This window comes from Saccopteryx leptura, chromosome 2, assembly GCF_036850995.1.
Source record: "Saccopteryx leptura isolate mSacLep1 chromosome 2, mSacLep1_pri_phased_curated, whole genome shotgun sequence".
NCBI classification, from domain to species: Eukaryota; Metazoa; Chordata; class Mammalia; order Chiroptera; family Emballonuridae; genus Saccopteryx; species Saccopteryx leptura.
This window is the reverse complement of record NC_089504.1, coordinates 105,643,808-105,669,580: the sequence shown is the minus strand read 5'-3', so window position 1 is coordinate 105,669,580 and position 25,773 is coordinate 105,643,808. Positions and strand designations below refer to the sequence as shown.

Sequence of the window (25,773 nt, the reverse complement as noted above, 5' to 3'; positions counted from 1 at the left end):
TAAGAAAACATTTAAATCTACTTTCTTAGCAATTTTCAAATATATAATACCGTATTGTTAACTATCGTTATCACGACAGCTGATAATTTCATCTTTATTATGAACATATTTGTAACCTTGATTCATATATTTTGTCACCCCTCTTCCCATGTTTTTCATATCTAAACCATCAGCCTTTGATTTTCTCCCAATGAATTTTAAACAGATACATTTTTGTCCTATGCATCTTATTGTACATGGTTTATTAATCTTTCTAAGAAAATAGGAAAAGGTGGGGCCAAAGAGTAAAAATTAAGAATTTGTCTTACTATTCATTAAATTCAAAAATTAAAGGCACAGGTATACTTAAAACTTATCAGCATTTAAGGGGTAAACACTGAGCAGTTCTATTCTATTTTTAAAACAGTTTTATAAATTTTTATGGTTAGAAATGAATTGTTAATGGTTTAGTTAAAAATCTTATAGTAAGATTTGCAATCATTAACATAAGTAATCTAGCACTAATAACTCTGCAGAAGATTCAAAAGAACTGGTAAAATGAAAAGCTTAAAAAACATATTTTATTTTGTGAGGAAAAGAGAAGTATATACTAAAAAATGTAGAACTGAAAAAATGAACACAAATCAAGAAAGGGGAAGTATTTGTAGGCATAGTACTAATAAGAAAAATGAAATACTAGAGCTGATAGTTCATTCTAAATTTCATGAGCATCAGCAATGTATTAAGGTAAAAGAAATATACATATAGAGTCAAGGGCCAAATCAATTAGGAATCCTATAGGTAAACAATAAAGTCTATTTGTAAATATATGAGTAAGTCTTAGACTAGGCATTGACCCAGGGAGTCAGTTTGGAAGATTTAGAGTTATCTTCTAACAGATATTTCCTCTCATTCCAAAATATCATTATACTCCTCATTTTGCTTCAAATCCTTAAATTTGAATTTACTTCCAAATCCCCAAATCAGACTGTATCTTTCATTAGAATAATGCCAAGTAATAATAATAGCTAACATTTTTTGGATACTTATTTACATAAAAATATATAGCTGGTAAATTTTCAGTTTGCAGCACACATGTATTCATAATTTACTCCATTTTGTTAACATTTATTAAATTCTAACACTGTTCTAAGTGCATTATAACAACCTACTATATACACAAAAGGAAATTAAACAACCTACTGTATACACAAAAGGAAATTATAACAACCTACTGTATACACAAAAGGAAATTAAAAACAGAGTGTAAGTATGTTGCTTAGTGACACACTACTAAAAAACAATAAGGTTAAGTAAGATCTGAACCCAAGCATTCTTATTGCAGTGTCACATTACTAAGAGTTTTTCCTTTCTCTCTTTTTCTCTGTTCTTTTGTTTATTCTTTTTTGCTCATTCATTGTTTCATTTATTCACTCATTTAATCACCAAAATTCTACTATCTGTTTAGCTTCTACCATGTGTCAGATACTAGGTTGGATGCTTAGAATATAAAAATCCTGCCTGAAAGTAACATAATGTAGAAAAAAGAATAAACTAACTCAAGCAGCCTAACAATTAACAGAATAAATAAGGTTTATAATATTCAGTACTGGATAGTCCAAAGGCTTCAACGCTAAGACTTTTGGGCATTTTGGGTCTACCTACACTGTATTTGTTGATCTCCATATTGCTTTACAGCTTCAAATATCAGACCTGACCTCAGATTTCAAATCTTGTCCAATAAATAACTGCATTTTATCATTGATTTGAGATTCTCTAGTACAGAATTCACAGCTGTTATTTTTAATTCCACATTGACTTAAATCTGTTTCATCATATATAAACCATCTGTTTACAATCCCTGCAAACCTAAAGCCTAGAAGAAAGCAAAAATCATATTTGTACTCTACATTAGTATTCTTAGCCATGACACATTAAAATCCTTGGCAGAGCTGAATACACTATAGAAAGTATCCTACTGTAAACCTTATCCATGGATGAGGTCCAGATATACACTTGATTTTACTCTTTAAGCAACTGTAATGCTTAGTTGGACTAAAGAGTCATAGAGATATATTGTGCAGATACTTCTCTAAACATTGTATCTAATTTTTAAATCATCAAACCTGAAAAAGTGTCTGGCATAAAAAGGGAAAGAATTTAAAATAATAAAATGACTGATGAAGTGGATGTAATAGAAGATATGAAAATAGACCCCACATTTAATATTCTTTATTCCAGTATTAACTAATTATTTTTAAAAATAAATATTTAATGCTTCAAATTAAAAGACTATCTCTTATTTCTGAAAAATGAGAAGAAATAAATTCATTAATAGAGTTGACCATGTCTTGGCCACCATGAATAATGCTGCAGTGAACATAGGGGTGCATATATCTTTGCAAATAAATGCTTTCAATTTTTTTCAAGTAGATACCCAGAATAGGGGTTCTGGGTCATATAGTAACTCTACTCTTATTTTTTTGGGGGGAATCTTCAAACTGTTCTCCATTGTGGTTATACAAGTTTATATTCCTACCAGTAGTAAATGAGGGTAGGAATATACCCTACCTCTCCAAAATTTGTTATTACTTGTCTTGTTGATAATAACCATCCTAGCAGGTGTGAGATGGTGTCTCATTTTGGTTTTAATTTGCATTTCCTTACTAACTAGTGAAGTTGAGCATCTTTTTATATATCTGTTGGCCGTTTGCACCCCTATGTTCATTGTAGTATTGTGGCCAAGACATGGAAAAAAAACTGAAGTGTTTTTTGATAGATGATTGGATAACAAATATGTAGTACATACATACAACGAACTACTACTCAAACATAGAAAAGATAAATACTGCCATTGGAAACAAAATGGATGGACCTTGAGAATATCATGCTAAGAAAAATGTCAGACAGAAAATGTTTAAAACCGTATGATTTTATTCATGTAGAATATAAAACTGAAAACAACAAATGAACAAACAAGAAAAACAAAAAAAAAATCAACACAGACAAAAGTATGGTGGTTACCAGAGAAAAGGGGGTTGGTGGAGTAGTAAAGTGTAAAGGGGTCAAATCTATGTTAACGGAAGATGATCTGACTGTGGGTTGTGGGCACACAACGCAATATGTAGATTATGTATCACAGAAATATACACTTGAAACCTGTACAATCTTATTAACCAATGTTGCTCAAAAATTAGTTTAAAAAATGAGAAAAACAGGCCCTGGCTGGTTGGCTCAGCGGTAGAGCGTCGGCCTAGCGTGCGGAGGACCCGGGTTCGATTCCCGGCCAGGGCACACGGGAGAGGCGCCCATTTGCTTCTCCACCCCTCCGCCGCGCTTTCCTCTCTGTCTCTCTCTTCCCCTCCCGCAGCCGAGGCTCCATTGGAGCAAGGATGGCCCGGGCGCTGGGTATCGCTCCTTGGCCTCTGCCCCAGGCGCTAGAGTGGCTCTGGTCGCAACATGGCGACGCCCAGGATGGGCAGAGCATCGCCCCCTGGTGGGCAGAGCGTCGCTCCTGGTGGGTGTGCCGGGTGGATCCCGGTCGGGCGCATGCGGGAGTCTGTCTGACTGTCTCTCCCTGTTTCCAGCTTCAGAAAAATGAAAAAAAAAAAATGAGAAAAACAAATAACACAAAATCAAAACAGAACAAAAAATAATGGTACAGCTCACCATGTGCCAGGAGCTGTTCTATGCATCTGAGCTTCAGCAGGAATAAAACAAAGATCCTAACACTCCTGAGCTTATTCTTTACTTGGTATGACAGACAATAAATCACCTATTTATAAATAAATAAATTATGTCTATATGACATTTGAACAAAGGCTTCATGGAGATGAGGGTAACAGCTTTGCAGATATCTGGAAGAAGATATCTGCAGATATCTAGGCAGAGGGAAGAGCAAGTCAAAAGTCAACAGGAGCCTAGTGTGGTTGGGGTGGAGGTAGAGATGTAGTCAGAAGAAAAGCCAAATCATGTAGAGCCTTTTTAAATGGAAAACATTTTGCAGAGTTGCGAATAGATGATTGGCATGTTTAGGTTCAGGTTTTAAAACATCATTGATTCATGCTATGTTGAAAACAGGCGGTAGAGGACCCATGGGAGATGCAGAGGGTATGTATGGGTAGGAGGTGGTTACAATAATCCACATGAAACAAACAAACAAACAAACAAACAAAAAAACAATAATCCACATGAGACTTAATAGTTTTTCAGACCAGAGTGATTAACGGAATTAATGAGAGGTATTCAGATTTCAGATATATTTTTAAGATGGAACAAATAGAATTTCTATGTACAATAGTTTGATGTGGGGTGTGAGAGAGAGCAAGGACTTAAGGATGAGAGAGAGGGAAATCTTGAGGATGACTCCAAATTCTTCAGCTTGAGCAACTGGAAATGCAAGAATTTTATTCTCTGAGATTATAAAAAAAGATATAACCAAGTTTTTACCTTTGAAGTGCACAATGTCCTTTAAATATACAAGTGGAGATATTCAATAGACAGCTGGATATAAGCATTTGGTTGTAGGTTCTGTACTGAAGGTATAGTCTTGTAAGTCGTTATCTTATGAATAATATTTAAAGCTGTGAGACAGACATCACTGAGAGACGATAAAAAGGACTGAGCCTTGGGTCACTTCAATTTTAAGAAGTCAGGCAGTAAAGTATGACCAAGAAAGGGGACTAAGATGGAGCCACCAGTGAAGTAAGAGAGAAACAAAAGGGAGTATGGTTGACTGCAGTGTGTGAGTGGGAAGAAAAATGAACCGAAGAGGAAAGAATGATGAGCTATGTCAAATACTGCTCAGATATCAACTACAACGGGGCTGAAGATTACTTGTAGTATTTGAAAATATATCGTATTCCCCATGTATAAGACACACCTTAATTTTGGGGTCCGAAATTTGAAAAAAAATGTATTACAGAAAGTTATTGAACTAAAGTTTTATTCATCATAAAATTCATACAACTCTTCATCATTGCCCAAACTCCCACCGATTAGCTTGTCCTTAACTGTGTCTGATGATGAATCACTGTCTTCAACAATGAGTGTAAAAGCAACCACAAAACAGCGGGAAATGCAAGTAAAAATATCAACAACCACTCTATAAGACGCACCCAGTTTTTAAACTCCAAAATTTTCGAAAAAAGATGTGTCTTATAAATGGAGAAAGATGGTATGTGTAGTGATGATGGCGACATGAGTGATTTTTGTAGAACAGTGTGGCAAAGTCCTAACTGGAATAGGTTTGTTAGAAAAATATGCAAAGGAAAGTGATTGGAGAAAGTGAGTATATTACCTTTTGATGAACTTTGATATAAAGGGGAATAATAGAATATAGAGTAGAGTCAAGAGAGAATTTTTTCAAGTTGGAACAATTTTATATGTTATAGATAGAGTAAGAAACAAAAAATAATGGCAAAGAAAAACACAATAAGAATTACTGGAGAAATATACTTTACTAGATGACTGATGAAGACATCCACACAGGTGTAACATAGTGTGCTTTGTTCAAAGTTTCCTTAAAAAATTTTTTTAAGACTCATGACAAGTCTAATAAATTATTGAATTCTCTTAGACACATGGGCTTATTTAAGACTTTTCTTAAAGTAAATACTCTAATATTTTTAAAACCATGAAATCAGGTAGTTTATATGCTGCTTTTTTTTTTTGCATTCATATTTCCTTTCAATATTTGTATAACTTCTTATACTACTTATCTCAGTCCCTGACATTCATGAGCTAAATGACTTTAAGCCAGTAATCTTTGCTCTACAACCCGCACAGGGTTATTATAGAAATCAAAGAAAACAATTGACATAAAAGCATTTTGGAAAACTGTAGAGATTTTCTACCAGCTATTTATCTTATTCTTATTGGTGTGTAGTCTCTCTCTCTCTCTCTTTTTGTGACAGAGACTGAGAGAGAGAGTCAGAGAGAGGGAGAGATAGGGATAGACAGGCAGAAATGGAGAGATAAGAAGCATCAATTCTTTGTTGTGGCTCTTTAATTGTTCAGTGGTTGCTTTCTCATATGTGCCTTGACCAGGGGGAGACAGCAGAGAGGAAGGAGAGAGATGAGAAACATCAGGTTTTTTTTGTTGTTGTTTTTTTTGTTTTTGTGTATTTTTCCGAAGCTGGAAACAGGGAGGTAGTCAGACAGACTCCCGTATGCTCCTGACCGGGATCCACCCGGCATGTCCACCAGGGGGCGATGCTCTGCCCATCTTGGGGCGTTGCTCTGCCGCAATGAGAGCCATTCTAGCGCCTGAGGCAGAGGCCACAGAGCCATCCTCAGCGCCCAGGCAAACTTTGCTCCAGTGGAGCCTTGGCTACGGGAGGGGAAGAGAGAGACAGAGAGGAAGGAGAGGGGGAGGGGTGGAGAAGCAGATGGGCGCTTCTCCTGTGTGCCCTGGCTGGAAATCGAACCCGGGACTCCTGCACACCAGGCTGATGCTCTACCACTGAGCCAACCAGCCAGGGCCGAGAAACATCAGTTTTTTTGTTGCAACTCTTTAGCTGTTCAGTGATTGCTTTCTCATATGTGCCTTGACGGGGGGGGGGGGGGGGGGGGGGGCTACAGCAGAGCAAGTGACCCCTTGCTCAAGCCAGCAACCTTGGGCGTCAAGCCAGCTACCATGGGGTCATGTCTATGATCCCACACTCAAGCCACCAACCCCACGCTCAAGCTGGTGAGCCCGCACTCAAGCCAGCAATCTGCATTTCGAACCTGGGTCTTTCATGTTCCAGTCCGATGCTCTACTCACTGAGCCACCACCTGGTCAGGCTGTAGCCTCTTTGTTAAATGAGGTTTCCAGATAGGTTTGAAGAATGGTTTGCTTATCTTGAAAAACAACAACAACAACAACAAAAACAAGCAAAAAACCCAGTCAGTGTTAAGGACTATTCTGCATAATACTCATCCTGGCAAGTGAAATTCCCCTAAATACATATTTAGAAAACAGTGCATACTGCCTTCCCCCTTGGGACTTGACAATATTTAAAAATAAAAAATCTAATAAGTACTAAAAAAAAATGTCAGTTCAAAATTGTATAGCAAAATATTTCCTAATAGCCTGACCTGTGGTGGCACAGTGGATAAAGCGTCGACCTGGAAATGCTGAGGTTGCCGGTTCGAAACCCTGGGCTTGCCTGGTCAAGGCACATATGGGAGTTGATGCTTCCTGCTCCTCCCCCCTTTCTCTCTCTGTCTCTCTCCTCTCTCTCTCTCCTTTCTAAAATGAATAAATAAATAAATATTAAAAAAAATATTTCCTAATAGTCTTGTCCTGGGAATTCTCTGTTTTGAGGAGCAAGTTCTATAAAATAAATTCCCGAGGAGCTAGTGCTTCAGGAGAAATGTCGAGATGGATAACCTCAACCAATGTGAAAAATGGAATGAGGTCATTTGTGGGACAGCTGAATGACAGACACTTAGACCATCTCCTAGATTGGTTAGACAGAATGATACAGAGGGCGGGGAAGGACATGCTCTTCTCTCTATCCCTGTAAGGGAACAGACTCCTTGGAATAAAATGATGCTCAAATTATGCCAATAAGATAGAGATAAATGAACAAACTTCCTCTTAAACTTGTATGTTAAACTCATGTGAATCAGTATTTTAAATTCTGAAGACATCCTACATCAGCAAAGATGTGTTTATTTTGCTTCCCTGAAATATGGGCTAATAATGTAACTGATACAGAGTCTGTTATTAGAGACAGAAGCGTCAATTAGACACTTCCACATCTAGCACAGTCATTATAAAGCATAAAACCCATTTCTGCATTCAGAGAGATTTGTTTTGAACTTAATGTATTTCCATACAACATTAAAAGGTTCTTATTAATTAATTTTGTCATTTCACAAAGAAGATGGGTAACTTTTAGTCACGTTTCCTCTTTAGCTCAGATACTATAAAAGTGATATGGGATTCCTTCATGTACATAAAGGTGAACCATGAAACAGCCTAACCTTGTCCCTTCTGGGCCCCTTCCTACCCACAGACCTCCAGGACCCTTCATCTGTGTGAATCTAGGGCGGTACTTGGATCTGTTACTTCCTGGGAGCTGTACCAATCCTAACATGGAAAATTTATAAATTCCATCTTTCTGTTTGGTTATATTCCTTGAAAATTCAGTTGAAGAATAAAAGAGAAGTATAGATTTTATTGTTATTATTAGAAATTAGATCTTAATATATGGGATCAATACACAAAACAAAGCATTGTTAGTGCTATTCACATGTAAATAACTCCAAGTGACAACTATCTCTGATACTGAGGAGAAATGCATAAAACAGCTATTATTGACAAAGACTGAATGTTTGGGGGAACCGTTGTTGGCAGTACTTGATATATAGTGAGGAAGGCATATAAAAACGGGCAAAATGCACTTAATACACCGGAGACATCCTTATGGATGATGGCTTTATGCTAGAACTTAGCAAAGTTTTTAAAAAATGGTATCTGTGATAAATGATGTTTGTAAGTATTTTTCAATAGAAATGTGGTCATTATAAGTCAAATATTTAAATGTATAGTTAACATAATAATATATAAATTATTTATTATATAAGCCTATGAAAGCAAAGCCCTGGAGATCAGCTTCGGCCTGTTTGGTTGGAAGGTCTCAGCTTCCAGGTACCTGGCACATGGTAAAAAAGGATGGTGGTGTAATTTCTTTTGGTCTCATAAACTCCCCACCTCATAGAGGGAAGCACACAGGACTAAAACAAGAATCCAGAACTTGTCAGTCCAGAGCAAGGGCCCCTCTTGCCCAGGTGTGAGAGCCACATACATCAAGGTCAAAAAGTTTGAATGCCACTGACTTGGAGAATCAGCTCAGAGTAAAAAATTAACTGGGAGAATTGTGGAAAAAATTGAAGAATTTTCTTAAAAAGCATACTCTTGAGTGTAATAAAATAGTGAACTCTCTAGGAAACAAATATATATTACAATTGTAAAAGATGGAGAAAGATTAGTAAAAATTGAAATGGGTAATAATGAATTTTTTTTAAGTGAGAAGAGAGATAGTGAGACAGATTCCCCTATGTACCCCAATCAGGATCCACCTGGCAACCGCCATCTGGGGCCGATGTTCAAATCAAATGAGCTACCCTCAGTGCCTGAAGCTGATGCTTGGACAAACCAAGCTATCCTCAGTGCCTGGGGCTGCTGCTCAGTCCAATCAAGCCACTGGCTGTGAGAGGGAAAAAGAGCGAGAAGCAGGAGACAGAGGGGAAGAGAAGCAGATGGTCACTTCCCATGTATGCCCTGACCATGGATCAAGCCCAGGACATCCACACACCAGACTGACGTTCTATCTACTAAACAAACCAGCCAGGGCTTATAACAAAATTTTTAAAGTCACTAAAGCACCTAGAGAAACCATCTTGGCATAAAGGAATATGAGAGCACAGTCTTGTCTGTAGGTGAGAAGACCAGGGTTCTGATCCTGTTTATGTCAATAAGTCATTTAATCTTCCAAATTCTCAATTTCATTATCTATAAAATTAAGAAAGGAAACATCTCTACTTACTTCAGAAGTCTGATATGTGAAGAAAATGACAGGTCTACATATCATTGTAATGTAAAGGATTGCTTAAAAAGTATCTAATCAAGATGCTTCCATATTTAAAACACTACTATGTCTTCCCATTACTCTGAAGACAAAATCAGACTCCTTCCCACAGCCTGCGAGAACTTAAACAGCTGGCCCCTCTCCCTGTTCTGTCCTGTCCCCTGCTGCTCTCCCCTGACCACTAGGCTTCAGTTATCTTGTCATTTTTGCTTCCAGGGAATGTGCCAAAGAAGGTCTTTCCTATCCTTGGTGTTCCTTGGTACATGTTGTGTTTCTTTTGTTGCAGAAACTCTAAGCTTTTCCATATGGTTGACTCCTTACAGTCTTTCAGATCCCAGGTCAAACCCCACCTCCTAAAGAAAGCCCTTCCTTGCCATGACTAACATCCTCCCCAACCCTCTTGCACCTACCTCTTGATCACATCACTCTTTTTCAAACAAGATTTTTTTTTACCTTTTTTTTTTGACAGAGAGAGAGAGAGAGAGAGAGAGAGAGAGTCAGAGAGAGGGATAGATAGGGACAGACAGACAGGAAGGGAGAAAGATGAGAAGCATCAATTTTTCCTTGTGGCATCTTAGTTGTTCGTTGATTGCTTTCTCCTATGTGTCTTGACTGAGGGGCTACAGCAGACCAAGTGACCCCTTACTTGAGCCAGCGACCTTGGGCTCAAGCTGGTGAGCTTTGCTCAAACCAGATGAGCCCACGCTCAAGCTGGTGAGCTCAAGGTCTCGAACCTGGGTCCTCCACATCCCAGTCTGACGCTCTATCCACTGCGCCACCGCCTGGGCAGGCTTTTTTTTTTACCTTTGGCCCTCTTTACCTATTTATATGTATTGGTTTATTGCCAGTGTCTTCATCTTACTCATTATTCTGATTTAACCTGGAATAGGACCTATTTTCTAGCACCTTTAATAATGTTATCACTAAATATTTACTAAAAAAATTAATGAAGATGATGGCTCATATTAAGAAATATTCTAACCACCCTCTTTAATGCTTGTAGTCAATGTGCCAAAATCTTTGTCATTCATAGTCAGCATTTCTTCTTGTTGCAACAAAGCTGTAAGTTAGGCAAGTGTACTAACGCTCAGGGAGCTTGAAGCCTAGGGTCACGCACTCAGAGAAATTAGCAGAAATAGGTCCACTGACTTCAAACAAATCACCTTTCCACACTATCTCTCTGATACCCCCCAGTCAGAAGTAATTATCTCTTCTTTAAATTCTTGCATCATCTTGACTCCACTTTATCATTTTTTTGCAGTATTAATGTGGGCTTGTTTCCTAGAGAATCTATTTACAGGGACTGTGTCTTCTGTGTCTCTACCTCTGAGTGATATTCTACTTATCCACATTGTATAGTCAACATTCACAGCGGGAAAAAATCAGAACTGCAGGATATATGAATCAGGAACCCTATTATCTCCCTTACAAGAGTAGCATGTTTATTGAAAAAAATAATTCACAAGTTAACTGTCTTGTAGAAAGCAACAGAAATAATCAAGCTCAGTTTTAAACTCTTAATGAGATAACATTCTGTGTTCTGAAAATTTTTATTATCCTAGGAATATTTATGCTTTACTAGAACACTCATTAAATTTGTGGCAAGCACAAATATTTAAACTTGTTTTAGTTCAGCTTCAATTTTTTTTTCACTTTTTGTTTAGAAAATGCTAAAACTACACAACTTTTCTGTGAGTAAGAGGGCCTGCTTCAGAGTGAGCTTTTATGAGACTATTTTTATCAACTATTTTGTCAGTGAGTTCTCAAGCCACAGACATAAAATATCTCCTGTTGGCTAATAACCCACCCAGACTATGTAATTTAAGTAACTTGACTGCCCTAAACAAGGGGTAATCCATGCAACTATGATTTATAGGTCACTTTCTGACAGTTCCATGTACCTAACTATAGTTTGGTGTTTATCCGCAACAACCACTTTGCAATTTACACACTATTATGACAGTCACCCTACACTGGTAACTTTCATTCCATACACACTTCCCCAAATATACTCTTTTTCTTTGTTTGAATATACCTTTTAAGCAGTTCTCAATAAAATTAAGTGTTAGTATTAAAATTGCAATCCTATGGTACCTGTTATTTAATGGTATTGGTATACTTTATCATATTACAGGAGGTAATTTTGAAAACAAACTTTATAATTACATTGTATAATTGAGGAATATTTACATAGAGATGATAGAGTAATTATTAAGATGTTAGTTCATATATTTACCAAGAAATGTTAGCAGTTAGAAGATGAATTCAAGTTCTGGGGATTTAATGTACAGCATTGTGATTATAATTAACAATAATGTATTGTATACTTGAAAATTGTTAAGAGAGTAGATCTTAAATATCCTCATCCCCTCCAAACAAAAGATAGCTATGTGAAGTGGTGAAAGTGTTAGCTGATCTTATTATAGTAATCATTTTATAATTTATCCACACACCAAATCACTACATTGTACATCTTAAATTTAGGCAATGTTATATGTCAATTATATCATAATAAAGTTATCAAAATGTCAGGCAGAGTATTGTGATATAAATAAATCTTTTGGAGTACTTCTATGAATCATCTCAGGGGTAATATGAGCTGAAGCACAGTTAACTTACTTTTAAATTTAAATATATATATATATATGACACATTTTGGTTCACTTGGAGAATAGGGATATAATATATTAAACGATATTAGTATATAGTTATTCCAAAGCATTTGGAAACCAGCCTTCTTGTAATTCTGGAAATTTTTTAGAAAAGGAGTATTAATAATAACAATGTTTAAAATCTTTAGCTACGTCTCTAACAAAGAATGAATGAGATAGCAATGTCACAGAACTTTCCTTCTACACTGCCTGAAATACCTTCACCAAGAACTAGAAGACAAATAAAGTTAAAAACAAGTACTCTAGGCCCTGGCCGGTTGGCTCAGAGGTAGAGCATCGCCCTGGCGTGCGGGGGACCCAGGTTCGATTCCCGGCCAGGGCACATAGGAGAAGCGCCCATTTGCTTCTCCACCCCCCCCTCCTTCCTCTCTGTCTCTCTCTTCCCCTCCCGCAGCAAAGGCTCCAATGGAGCAAAGATGGCCCGGGCGCTGGGGATGGCTCCTTGGGGATGGCTCCTTGGCCTCTGCCCCAGGCGCTAGAGTGGCTCTGGTCGCAGCGGAGTGACGCCCCGGAGGGGCAGAGCATCGCCCCCTGGTGGGCAGAGCGTCGCCCCTGGTGGGCGTGCCGGGTGGATCCCGGTTGGGCGCATGCGGGAGTCTGTCTGACTGTCTCTCCCCGTTTCCAGCTTCAGAAAAATACAAAAAATAAATAAATTAATTAAAAAACAACAACAAAAAAAACAAGTACTCTAGGTCAGCAAATACTCAGACTATTCCATATGTACATCTCTATCTGTGGAATCCAAAAAACATGAATATCAATTATACATAAATCCTTATCCTAGTTCTGTAACCAGTTTCTGAAAATTAATCTGACATGAATTCTAATATTGTAGAATACTTAGATATATCTAAGATTTATATCTTAAAGAAACAATAGTTGAAAAAAGTAAAAATAGTTGCATGAATACACCTCCTTCCCAAGTACTAGAAGAATTCTTTAGCATTAAACAGTTTTTAGAGAAAAGTTTTTCTATGCCTTTGAAAGGGGTATTTCTTCATTTCTAGTCTGAATGAGCATAAATACAGCACTGTTATAGAAACAATATTTTGTAGACTTCTAAGAAAAAAAGTGTTGGGCAGATAAAATATATTATGTTCACTTTGTTAAAGATGGCACTGCCCACGTGAAAGCCATCGCCCAGGTGATATTAATGTGTGTTGGGGGTGGGCTGTGGGCAGGCAGAATCTTTGTAGCCTGGGGCTTGGTTTTAGAAATAAGCCTTTCCCACCCTTTTTGATGTGGGGTGGTACAATCCCATCATGACTCAGATAAGTGACTTTGTATTAGAGACTTCCCTATTTTTTATATTGTCTTAAAAGGTTTTGATTTCTACACTATAAAATGAGGGCAGAACCGGAGCTTGCTCTCTTGGTTCTTGAGATTAACATTAGAGGAAAGAGCAGAGAGGAGAGCAGAGAGAGGCCACATGGAGGAGGCCAGGAGAAGCAGCCAAGATGGCGGAGTGTTGAGTGAGAAGCCAGTTCGTGCAGAATTTGTGCAGAGAGAAGGAAGGAGATGGGGAACAGAGGTGAATAAGTCTGGTGAGCTAGAAATCTTTGATTCTAGGAAACTCAGATAAGTCAGTAGCTTTGTGAGCACTGAATGAGTGGGTTTTGGAGCCCCGCCGGGTGCAAGCTAGGATTAAAGATGATGGCCCACCAGTTTTTTGTTCTGTTGTTTCTTTACCGACTGTCTGAATCCAAGGCGACCTGCATAGGCCAGGGGGCTGTGATGATGGCCACGGCTACTGGCTCTACAAAAACCCAGATGACTATGAAGTCCATTTTCATACCCAAAAGAGTGTGAGTCTACTACTATTCTCTGAGGAAAGGTATAGCACTCTATTACTGATGACATACTTAAAATAGAGTAATAAAATGAAATGAAATGAAATAAAAATAATATGAAATAAAATAAATGTAAAAGAAATATAGTAAATATAATATTCATAAAATAAAAATAAAACAGTAATAGAAAATTACATGTTATTTTCCTAAACTGAGTTTTAATGCAAATGCCTTACTATAAAGAGCTTAGTGGTTTATTTACTGAATTAATGTCAGTTTATTTATCTGAAGGAAAAAGAAATAATATTTACTCAGAAATGAAATATAGCTCATAAAATTGAGCTATCAGATTATAGTTTATTTTTAATATCATACTTAGTTTAAGATTTCTATAAAATACACAGATAAGAAATTATTTAAAATGAAATTATTTAAAATAATAAAATCTTAAATAAATATCTATTTGCTCTGAGCCACCAGAATTGATGGTGGTCTCAGACATTGGCTGGTTTCCTTTGGCTTCCTTTGCTTTTTAACCTGAATTTAGAAACATAAGAAGCCCCCTGCATTTGTTTTAACTCGATTCATGAGATCTTGATGATTAAAGAGTTCAATCACCCAAAGATAAAACTGGTTAGAGGCAAATATCCTGGAGATTGTCTGAGCCTTATGCACAAGACGTGTGCATGACTATGTAATTTCTATCTGATTCCAGACCTACCAGAACTAACCTCCTTCCTCCTGTGCTGGGAACAAAGGGTCAGCACAGACTGCTGGTTTCTTTGGCCGGGGTCTAAGCACCACCTGAAAGAATCACTTTCTTCCCAAAAAATAGTAAAAGTATCATGACTATAGATAGTCTTTTATGTAATTTATCATTAGTAGGAGTACTACCAAGACCTTCCCAAACAAACAGAATATATTAAATCAAACAAGAGATTATCAAAAGTTTTTGATGTGTTCAGTCACAGATTATTCAACAACTGTACATAATACCACTTATAAATAAAGAATATTGTTCTGATACTTTAAGAAGTCCTGGATTTATATTATTGATACATCTATAACTATACATGTATATATTTATTCAATGATATATATGTTCAATTAGATATATAATTGAATTATTTTTAAGCAAATAAAGTTAACAGTAAGTAATGAGAAATGCAAATATATATGTGTATAAATGCACATATTTTTAAGAGAACAAAATTGAGAGCAATAAATGAAAAGAAATCATCATGAACTTTTGATAAATCAAAATATTAATATAATAATTTTTATTATGTGGGTTTCATCTTTTACATTCCTATCCAATGATATAGCAGGTAGACATTTCCAGGTCAGAGCATGTCATGTGCTTCATACCTTTTCATGAACTTTCTGGCCAGGTTCCATCCCTTCAAGATGTTCTGACTCCGTGGATCCCTCACTTGATGCCATTTTTCTTTGTACATTTTGTTCACGCAAGGCAACAATCTGTAAAATAAAAGCATTATGCTTTTAAAATCTAAAGTAGAGCATAAAGTATAAAAAAGTTGAATTTACTTGAATGTGGTTAAGAGTTAATGAACAGTCAGAAAATAAACATTAAATTTTAATCATTATTTCAAAAATATTTTAAAAATTAGGTTAGCGTTTAGAATAATATTTATAATATTTACAGAAATGTTAAATTTACTTTAAAATTTTCTAGTTGGATAATATATATATCAGGTTGGAAATGTATCTAAATCATAGCATGATCCATGTATTATTAAATCAGATATTACCTTCAAAATTAATTTATAAAATGTGACAAAGTTTGTTTAGTTTGTATTTTTAAAGTATAAAAGAAACATAAAGAAAAAAGATCCAAATGCTGAAGGCTAATTATTAGCACATTTACCCTAAAAAATAGTGTATCTGCAATTTAAAAACTAGCAAACACATAAACTGGATTTAAATAATTGTAGCAGTATCATGAGTGCTTAGAATTAAATTGGTCTCATTGTCATTATTTTAATGGCCATTGTCTTAGCATAGTTTGTCTAAATATAGTTGTTAATTTTAAAAGATTTCTCCAAACGCAATTATTTCCTGTAAATATTCAGCTCAATTTATAGACTTGATAGTTTCAACTAGAAATATTCTTAGATAGTTGTAGTTTAACTGATCTTGGTAATATTCAAGTGAAAAATAATATTAAAGCTTTTTTAATGGTGTTTTAAAATATATGGTTGAATCTGAACAAAACAAATTTGAACTATATAGGTCCATTTATATATAGATTTTTCAATAAATACTATAAATGTATTTTCTCTTTCTTATGATTTCCCTTCCTTCCTTCCTTCCTTCCTTCCTTCCTTCCTTCCTTCCTTCTTTTTTTTAGTAAAAATAAGGGAGGCCCAGACAGATTCCCACATGCGCCCCAACCAGGATCCACCTGGCAAGCCCACTTGGGAGCGATGCTCTTGTAGAGTCATTTTTTTAGTGCCTGAGGTGGAGGTCATGGAGCCATCCTCAGCGCCAGGTGCCAACTCGTTCCAATTGAGTCATGGCTGCAGGAGAGGAGGAGGAGAAGGAGGAGGAGGAGGAGGAGAGAGAGAGAGAGAGAGAGAGAGAGAGAGAGACGCATGAGGGAGAGGGGTGGAGAAGCAGATGGGTGCTTTTCTGTGTGCCCTGACCAGGAATTGAACCAAAGACACCACACACTGGGCTGATGCTATACCACTGAGCAAACCAGCCAGGACATGATTTTCTTAACATTTTCTTTTCTCTAGTTTATAGTAAGAATAGAATGTAGTCTACATATAACATAAAAAAATATGTGTTTATCAACTGTGTATGTTATTAGTAAGGCTTCTGGTCAAAAGTAGGCTATTAGTAGTTAAGTTTTGGGAGAGTCAAAAGTATGGGGAAGGAAGGAAGGAGAGGGGGAGGGGGAGGGGGAGGGGTACAAAGAAAACTGGATAGAGGGTGACGGAGGACGATCTCTCTTTGGGTGATGGGTATGCAACAGAACTAAATGACAAGATAACCTGGAAATGTTTTCTTTGAATATATGTACCCTAATTTATTGATGTTACCCCATTAAAATAAAAATTTATTTATAAAAAAAAAGTTATATGCTGATTTTTGACAGCGCAGGGGTTGACACCCTTATTCCCTGAGTTGTTCAAGGGTGAATTGTATTATCAACTAAGATACTGAGAGAGTATTAGTTCTAGGGAAAGTCAATATCCATAGTAGTATATTTAATACACAATAAAAAATAATCACATAAAACTTGTAATTTGAAATTATGAGACATGTTATACAACCAAAGTCATCAAATAAAAAAAAAGACATCAATTAGTTGAGTGTTTGTCCCGCTGCCTGCCACTGCTTCCATGTCCAGATCGAGTGATCCTGCATATGAGCTCCAGTGTTTAAACATATGGCACGTTGTTTTGTAAGGGCAGGCACATCACTACATAATGAAGAACAATGATGTAAATGTTCTTTCTTACAGTACTGCAATCACCAAATAACTAGTCCCCATACTCCCATTTCCATTCTTGCCCATCTATAATCTATTATCCACAAAGCAGCCAGTATCCTCTTTCAAACTTCTATTGTGTCATTTCTTGGCTTTCTAAAGAACATCAGTGTCTTTCCAACTTATGTAGTATACACTAAAACTTTGTAAGACTATAAAGTCCTACATAATCCCTTTGGCCACAATGATCTCCTTTCTGTTTTCTAAACATACCAGACTCTTTCTTACCCAGAACTGAGAAACTTGATCTTCCTGCCTAAAACATTCCAGCTCGGGCACAGAGGACATAATGCCAGCTTTCAAACCTCAGCTGAATTCCCACTCCTCAGAGAAAGCATGCTTTGCTGTCAAACACATATTACAACATATCCTTGTTTATTTTTGTGTGTTTCGCTCATGAAAATATAAAATTTTATTCCTTATGTACTTACTTTACTTGTTTATTTAGCTAGCAGAGATACTAATAATATCTCATGGGGAAAATAATTTTCAAAGAAATACCTTATTGAAAACATTTTTATATGAAGCAGCACATCTTATTATTATGTGCATGGTATTCAATAAAAATGTGTTAAATAAAATAACAAATAGATATGGAAACACAAAGAGTGTAAACCTAATTCATTCCTATATAACAAAAGATAAAGATTTAAAATGCTTGAGAACTCCTTCAGGCTTTCTTTCATATCAGTTTAGAAATGGATTAAACCAAAAGAAAAACAAAAATGAAATAGTTCCTGCAGCTACCATTTTTATATTACATTCCTAAAATTTGTCTTTGACCTAAAATAATATTATACAATCAATACATAACAAAATTTTATTATGAATTTATTATGAGTTTTTAAAGAGTTAAATTATCGGCTGGACTTCCACTAATATAACATTAATAATTTAACAGATATATTGAGACAAAGGAAACAATACATTTTAAAATTCTGTGCATATTATTTCATTGTTCCATCTACTCAGAAGTAGAGACTTTTTAGAAAAAAAATAAAACATGAAATTTAACTCCAGGCTTAGAGATGAATTTCCAATTATTTAGTAAGCCATATAAATGTTAAATATGTCTTATGCTTGAAATAAAGCAGGCCATGTATAAAGGTTTACTGAATGAATCAGTGAAAAGATGAATTAACAAATCAAAATATGAAAGTCATATGGAAAAACATCATATGCAAAAATATATTAAAAATTATAAACATCAAGTTTTTATAAAGTAGATACATGAAAACAATGTTTATCCATTACATGCAAACTTTACTTTTTAACATATAAAGCCCCCAAATTAGATTTTTAAAACAGGGGAATGGACATATGTACAACATTCTATATTCTGTCACTCTAATATTATTTTAATCTGTTCTACTTTAGCCCACTAACAAATTATCCTGAGTAGTTATGAAAGCCAAGCTTCAGCATATGATTTAATTGTAGGTGTTAATAAGTCTGATTCTTCCTTTCACACCAGGGAAAGTGAGAACTTCTCTCCCAGGAATGCACCTTTGGGGGTTGGGCCCTGTCTTCAGTGTGTTAAAGGGGTGGAGAAGGTCACGCAGCAATCCCTGGTGCTGAAGGAGGCACAGGCCTGTGTAGCCAATTCTCCCAGATGGCTTGAGCAATAAACACAGATGATGGCTTGAGAACCAGCTTATAAAAACAAGCAGAAGGAAAAGTAACTGATTCCCTGCAAACATTTCCTGAGCTTCCACTGGGAGAGGATACTGTCAAAGGAGGACCCAGTGACTTGCTCAGAATGCCGAGGTAAGACTGGATTCCTCACTGCTAAATAGCATAAAGGACCACAAATAGGCTGGCATGGCAGGTAGGAGGAATCACTTCTGGGTAGTGTCTGTTTGTTACATTTTTGTTACATACCTGCAGTGAAGTACTGGAAATTCTCCATGTGCCAAGCACTGTGCTATAAACTATTTTACACTGAGAATTAGGTGTTCTGATCCACATTTTACAAGTGATTAAACAAGAAGAGAGTTGAATGAGAACTAAGTAGGAATCAAATAAAAATCAACTCCTTATCCTTACACTTTCTATTTTGTCACATTGTCTCACATGGCTTAGCATTTGGGCTCTCTGAAGTTGGAGGAAGTCATGGCGGGTAAGGAAAGGGAGGAAGCATTCCCTTTCCTAGGACTGCTAACCTTCCAGCCTGGAATCCTCTTTGCTTCATTAAGGTTAAACCCTTCCTTGGAAAGATTCATATCTAGGTAAGTTGTGCATACATTTTCAATCCACTAAAGGCCTATGAAACTAGCCAAGAAAAAATTTGCACAATCATTTTAACTGATCAACTATGACTTGTCAAGTGCTTGTTGACATTTGTTTCTAAATGCCCACCATCCCTTCATATTCCTTTTGGTAACAACATCTTATATGTGCATTGGGAGTTTCTGAATTTCCTTTTCCTACTTTAATTTGAGAGGGACTATTCATCAAGGGGTCAAAGCTGGGGGAATAGCTGGACACATGATCCAAGCTAGGGCAATTAGCACATTCCTTGAGAGATTTCTGGGAGAGGTATAGGGGATGAACTACTATGATAAGATATGTTCAGGGTGCTTTCTTCCTTATGGAGAAAGCAGGGGGATGAGGTGAAGCCCTAAGGAATGCTTTTCTTGATTCTAATCATTTTTTAAAGTACAGTGGTACCTTGAAATACGAACAGACCAACATAAGAATTTTTAAGATACGAGCTGCAGCTCAGTCCATATTTTTGTTTGAGATCCAAGTGAAATTCCGAGATATGAGTTGTGATTCGGGAAGCTGCCACTAGTTGGCGCATTGGTGCATGGGTCCAGTATTGGCAGTTTGATATATTGAGTTGACTGACTTACAAGCTCGGTTACAGATCTAACTAAATTTGTATCTCAAGGTACCACTCTACTTCTTTTGCCATTTCTTTATCATCTATGTTTTCTCCAAATTTTTAAAAACTTTATTTTTAAATTACAGTTTACATTCAATATACTTTTGTATTAGATTCAGACATACATAGAACATTGTCATTAGTCAATCTTATATTGTACAAAGTGTTTCCCCAATATTTCCAGTACCTAATTGGCACCAGCCATAGTTATTACAATAATATTGACTGTATTCATCTCTACCTTCGGCATTTCAGTAAGATAAGCCAAAAAATTCCCTTTTGTGCTCAGTTAGTTTGAATTAGTTTTCTGTCACTTGCAACTAAAAGTGTCTTTGCAAATATTGCAGGAAATGTGTAAGGAAGGCAACATAGCCCATGCAATCGCTAAGTGGAGATTTTGGAGAACGACTAAGAATTTACCAGAGATGAAATGGGAGAAAATTTTCAGGTAAATAGAAGAGCACAGCTCTTTGTGTCCATGGTACTGTTGGTTATTTATCATTTCTACACAAAAAAGTGTCTGGAGGAAGATGGAAGAATGACGGGTAACTAAAATAAAGTAGTTCAAGTAAAGCTCTGAGCTCTGCATACTCCTATCTTTTTGGTGTTTTCCTTGACAAACTCTGACCCCATACAATGGACTTCTGGTGGTCTTTCAGTCTGGAAAATTCCCCAGCTCTTAATCCTTTTTTCTATCAAACTCCTTCTGGGATCCTACCATCTCTCTCTGTCTCTCTCTGTCTCTCTCTCTCTCTCTCTCTCTGACAGAGACAGAGAGTCAGAGAAAGGGACAGATAGGAAGGGAGAGAGATGAGAAGTATCAATTCTTCATTGATGGTGTTCTCACATGTGCCCTGACTGGGGCTTACAGCAGAGAGAGTGACCCCTAGCTCAAGCCAGCGACATTGGGCTCAAGCCAGTGACCATGAGGTCATGTCTATGATCCCACGCTCAAGCAGCGACCCCGGGCTTAAACTAATGAGCCTTCGCTCAAGCTGGATGAGCCCGTGCTCAAGCCGGTGACCTCAGGGTTTCAAACCTGGGTCCTCTTTGTCCCAGTCCCACACTTTATCCACTGCACCACTGCCTGGTCAGTCCTACCATTTCTTTCAACAGACCCTCTTCTATCCTCATGTCATTGAACAGCTATTCTCCCTGCCAGCCTGGAGTTATCCATTCATTCTACAAGTATTCATTGAGCCTAGGCATTAGGGAAATACAAATTGAGGGGAAAAAAGAAATTCTTTCCATAATAAAACTTTAGTACTATTGGGAGAAAGAAACTATAAATATACAAAAATAAGTAGCATGCATATGTAAATGGTGATATTGTAAAATGTAAGTGAATGCAGGGGAGAGGTGCCATGAGGTGCAGTTTAATTAGTAATTAGGTGCTTTCTGAGTATAGACCTGAACATGGGCCGAAGAAAGCAATGTGGTATCTAAGAGAAGAACTTTCCAGGCAGAGGGACAAAGATTTAAATATTTACTGAAAATGGAACTTGAGATTCATGAAAATGTTTCATTGAGTTCTTCAAATGATGTGAAATGTCCTCTTCAAAAGAAAAATAAAATGTCAGTGAAAATTGGTGCCTTAGATGTCAGGAAATATACAGAAACTTGAGATTCTTAAGAGAAATATGATTTTGGAGAAAAATAAGAGATTATTCAATATTTTTATATCCCCAAACTTGGGGAGTTTTCAAGAGTTTAAAATGTATTGATCCATTACATTTAATATCATTAATCACTGTTCTAAGTATTAGACACTACTGGGAAAAATGCAGATAAAGAAACAAAATTTAGGCCTTTGCTGGTGGTCTCAGCGATAGAGTGTAGTCCTGGTGTGTAGAAGTCCTGGGTTTGATTCCCTGTCAGGACTCACAGGAGAAGCGACCATCTGCTTCTCCACCCTCCTCTTCTCCCTTCTTTCTCTCTCTCTCTGTCTCTCTCTTCCCCTACTGCAACCATGGCTCGAATGAGCAAGTTGGTCCTGGGTGCTGAGGATGGCTCCATGGCCTCCCCTCAGGTGCTAGAATACCTTGGTTGCTGAGCAATGGAGCAGCGGCCCCAGACATGGTTGCCAGGTGGATCCCAGCTGGGGCGTATGTGGGAGTCTGTCTCTCCACCTCCCCCGTCTCCCTTGATTAAAAAAAAAAAGAATAAAGAAGCAAGATTTATTCCCAATTCTTAAGATACTGTCTGACAAATAGGAGGCACTATAGAAATTTTATAAAGTTGTTGAATGACAGCAGACTATCTGAATGAAAAAGACCTGTAAAGAAATTGGATGAAAAAGTACTCAAAAATTTATACACGGGGAAGAAAGTTAGCTATCCACAAAGAAGTCTATATAAACTTGAAGTATTTCCCAGAATTCATATTACAGGACTCAAGGTTAAAAAGGAGCCCTGAACATGTAAGAGTTCACCGGGGAAATAAAGAAAAAAGAACATAGCCTTGTAGGATCATGGAGGAGCAGCTTAGTGAAGGTCAGCAAGAAATCTAATGTAAACAAAAAAGTAGTAGGCAATTCCATTGTGCCGTAAAAATTCTGCAAAATATTTACTAATATATTGCACCCTAGATAATGTAGTTCAGGTGCAATGAACTATATGCCATGCTTATTCGCTTTAGATTTAGAGTACATTAACAATAGAGGGGAAAATGAAATTCTAAGGGCATCTAAGAATTAATTTCTGCTAACATGATTCTTAAAATAGGAAAAGAAAAGCAATATAAATTAATTTACTTTTTACTTGTGTTTTTTTCCTCTTCTTCTAATTTTTGAAAATATTAATGCATGGGACATTGAATGAAGTTAAGAAAAAAAGACAAATAAGAGACAAGAGTTTAGAAAATAGATTTATAATTAATACCTATTAATAATAATAGCTGCCATATGTTGAACATCTGTGGTGTGCCACACATGTGCAAAGTGGTGTACACACATTATCTCATTTAGTCCTCCCATTAACCTTGTGAGTTGGGTACTGTTATTTTCATTTTACAAATGAGGAAACTAGCATAGAGAAAATAAGTAATACCTTTGAAGTCATAAGAAAAAGTAACTACTGAGACAGATTTCCAAACCAGCTCTAATACTTTCAAAACTGATGTTTTTAAGCATTTCACTACAACGTAATTTTAAAAATTAATAAAGTAATTCAAGGATACGTATTCCAAATATTTATCTAGGTCAGGACTACAGTTTTGTGATCTGATAATAGGGAATTTACTAGCCCTGATTTGGCAAAACAATTTAAACAAAGAAGATGTCTTCAATTATTCCTAGGAATAAAATCATGCTGTTTATTTACATTATTTACCATTTTTATTTATAACTCTTATGTGGTACAGGCATTGCAATGTACCTTGACAATTTTGCAACTATTGTTTAAGATAAATCATGTCTAGCCCTCTTTTTAATTCTCCAAAGATATTCATTTTGAGGTCTTCAAATTCATATTTGCCTTTACCTACACAACTTCCAGACATTGCTCCATCAAATTAACAAAGATTTTTTTTCATCTCTTTTTACCCCAACCTCAATTTACAATTTCAAGAGTGAGACTGATAGTGTCTCATTACACCAACACATAATTTGTTTCTACACACAGATTTATTTTAATTCAGCTGAATTCTCTGCTTAGATTACAGTGAGATTGCAACATGGAAGAGAGAAAAAAAAAAACTAGTAGAAGACAAGGGCTTTACAATTTCCACTTAAGTAATTCTCCAGCCACTGTACTTTGGATTTGTGCTGCTTTCTATTAATTGGGAAACTATAAAATTTGAGATACTCATTCAAACAGAATTAAAGACTCCAAGCAGTGGTGGGATTCAGCCAGTTCGCACTGGTTTGGCAGAACTAATATCTAATATTTTGTTGAGTTTGGCACACGGGTTGTTAAAATGGCATTTGTAATCAGGGTTCTTTCTAAAGTAGGTGCTTGGGCAGCCGCCCAACGTGGGAATCACAAATTTACATTCCTTACTCTTTTTTAACATACGTCTGCACAACAGTGTATTCTAAGTACCCTTAGTAATGTTCATTCTATCCATAGGTGAAAAAAAATTTGATGGAACTATGCTTATATTTATTTATTTCATAAAACTCATTATACCTTTGATGAAATACTACATTTTAATTCCCTCACGTTATTTACTTCAGTCGCCTGTTTCTAACATTATCAAACACAATGACTATTAGTCTAATTGGCCTACCTCTAACGGAATGGGAACCAACTCCCACAGTGAAATGATGGCTAAGGATAAATCACACAGCCAATGATGTACGGATAAAAGTGAAAAAAAAAAATTGCAAGTGAGGATGCCAATCAAGAAGTAATATGGAAATATCTTAAATAACAGTTTTATTGTTTTTGTCAGGTATTATTTAATATTTTTTCATTAATATTTTAAAACTCCTTCTATAACACAATCTAGTTTTGTGTACCCTTTTTATTGTTTTTATTTAAGTATTCAGTGCATTAAATAATAAACTACCTTTTGGCATATCGTTTTATTAATACTTAAAATGATGATTAGGGCAGAGAATTAGTTGTTAAATTATTTGAATCCCACCACTGACCCCAAGCCAATAATATTTCACTTTCCAGTTCTAGCTTTTGGACATAGGAATTATAAGCATCACCAAAGTATATTAAAACCAGTGTAAAGCAACTTCATGTAGGCTAAGGTAGGTTGATCAGCTCGCATGTAACCTTCGCTTGCAGTATTTTTCAGTGAGAATGGAAAGACTGAAAACTTGTGAAACTGAACTGATCCAATGAATGACCAAATCGTTTTGAGATGAGAATTAGAGCTTTGCATTATGAGAATCTGTCTCCTGGTCAATTCAAAAAACAGTTACTTAATGAATGGTTTAATGAATAAACCCACTTATCCCAATGAATGAGCACATAGCTTGGTGGTGGGCAACTTGGTGCTTTTTAAAAAAAAAATAATATTTGCCACTACACTATCTCTATCAGCAAACAAATATTTATTGGATGAATAAGAACATACTACATTGCTTTATTTTAAACCTCAACCTTTTGGCTGGCCAGCCTTTCAAATTTCCATTAGATGAACTGACTGGGTGTTAAGATTTAAATGTACATACCAGAAAGTTTCTGGTGACCCTGAGGTGGTTGTGATGAAAAATATAGTTTATGGACAGTACATGAATGGCTAATTCCAAATTTTGCAACTGAACCGATTTTGCTTATACCCCAAAACATAAAAATACCTTGTTTTACCATGGACTCTACACTTGCTTAATTTTTAAGGGTGAAAATAATTCCTTAAAAATTATATTAAAGATTTTTTAAAATTTATT

The 25,773-nt window shown here is 36.3% G+C and overlaps 1 protein-coding gene across 13 annotated transcripts in view; it reads right to left on the bottom strand.

The window, feature by feature from the left end:
- Positions 1-25,773, bottom strand: part of PPFIA2 (PTPRF interacting protein alpha 2) — a 505,851-nt gene that overhangs the window by 121,775 nt on the left and 358,303 nt on the right. For all 13 annotated transcript variants that reach the window (XM_066368469.1, XM_066368476.1, XM_066368471.1 and 10 more), the window contains one exon: positions 15,391-15,501. In XM_066368469.1, coding sequence (XP_066224566.1) covers positions 15,391-15,501 — 111 coding nt within the window. The remainder of the gene's footprint in view (positions 1-15,390; positions 15,502-25,773) is intronic.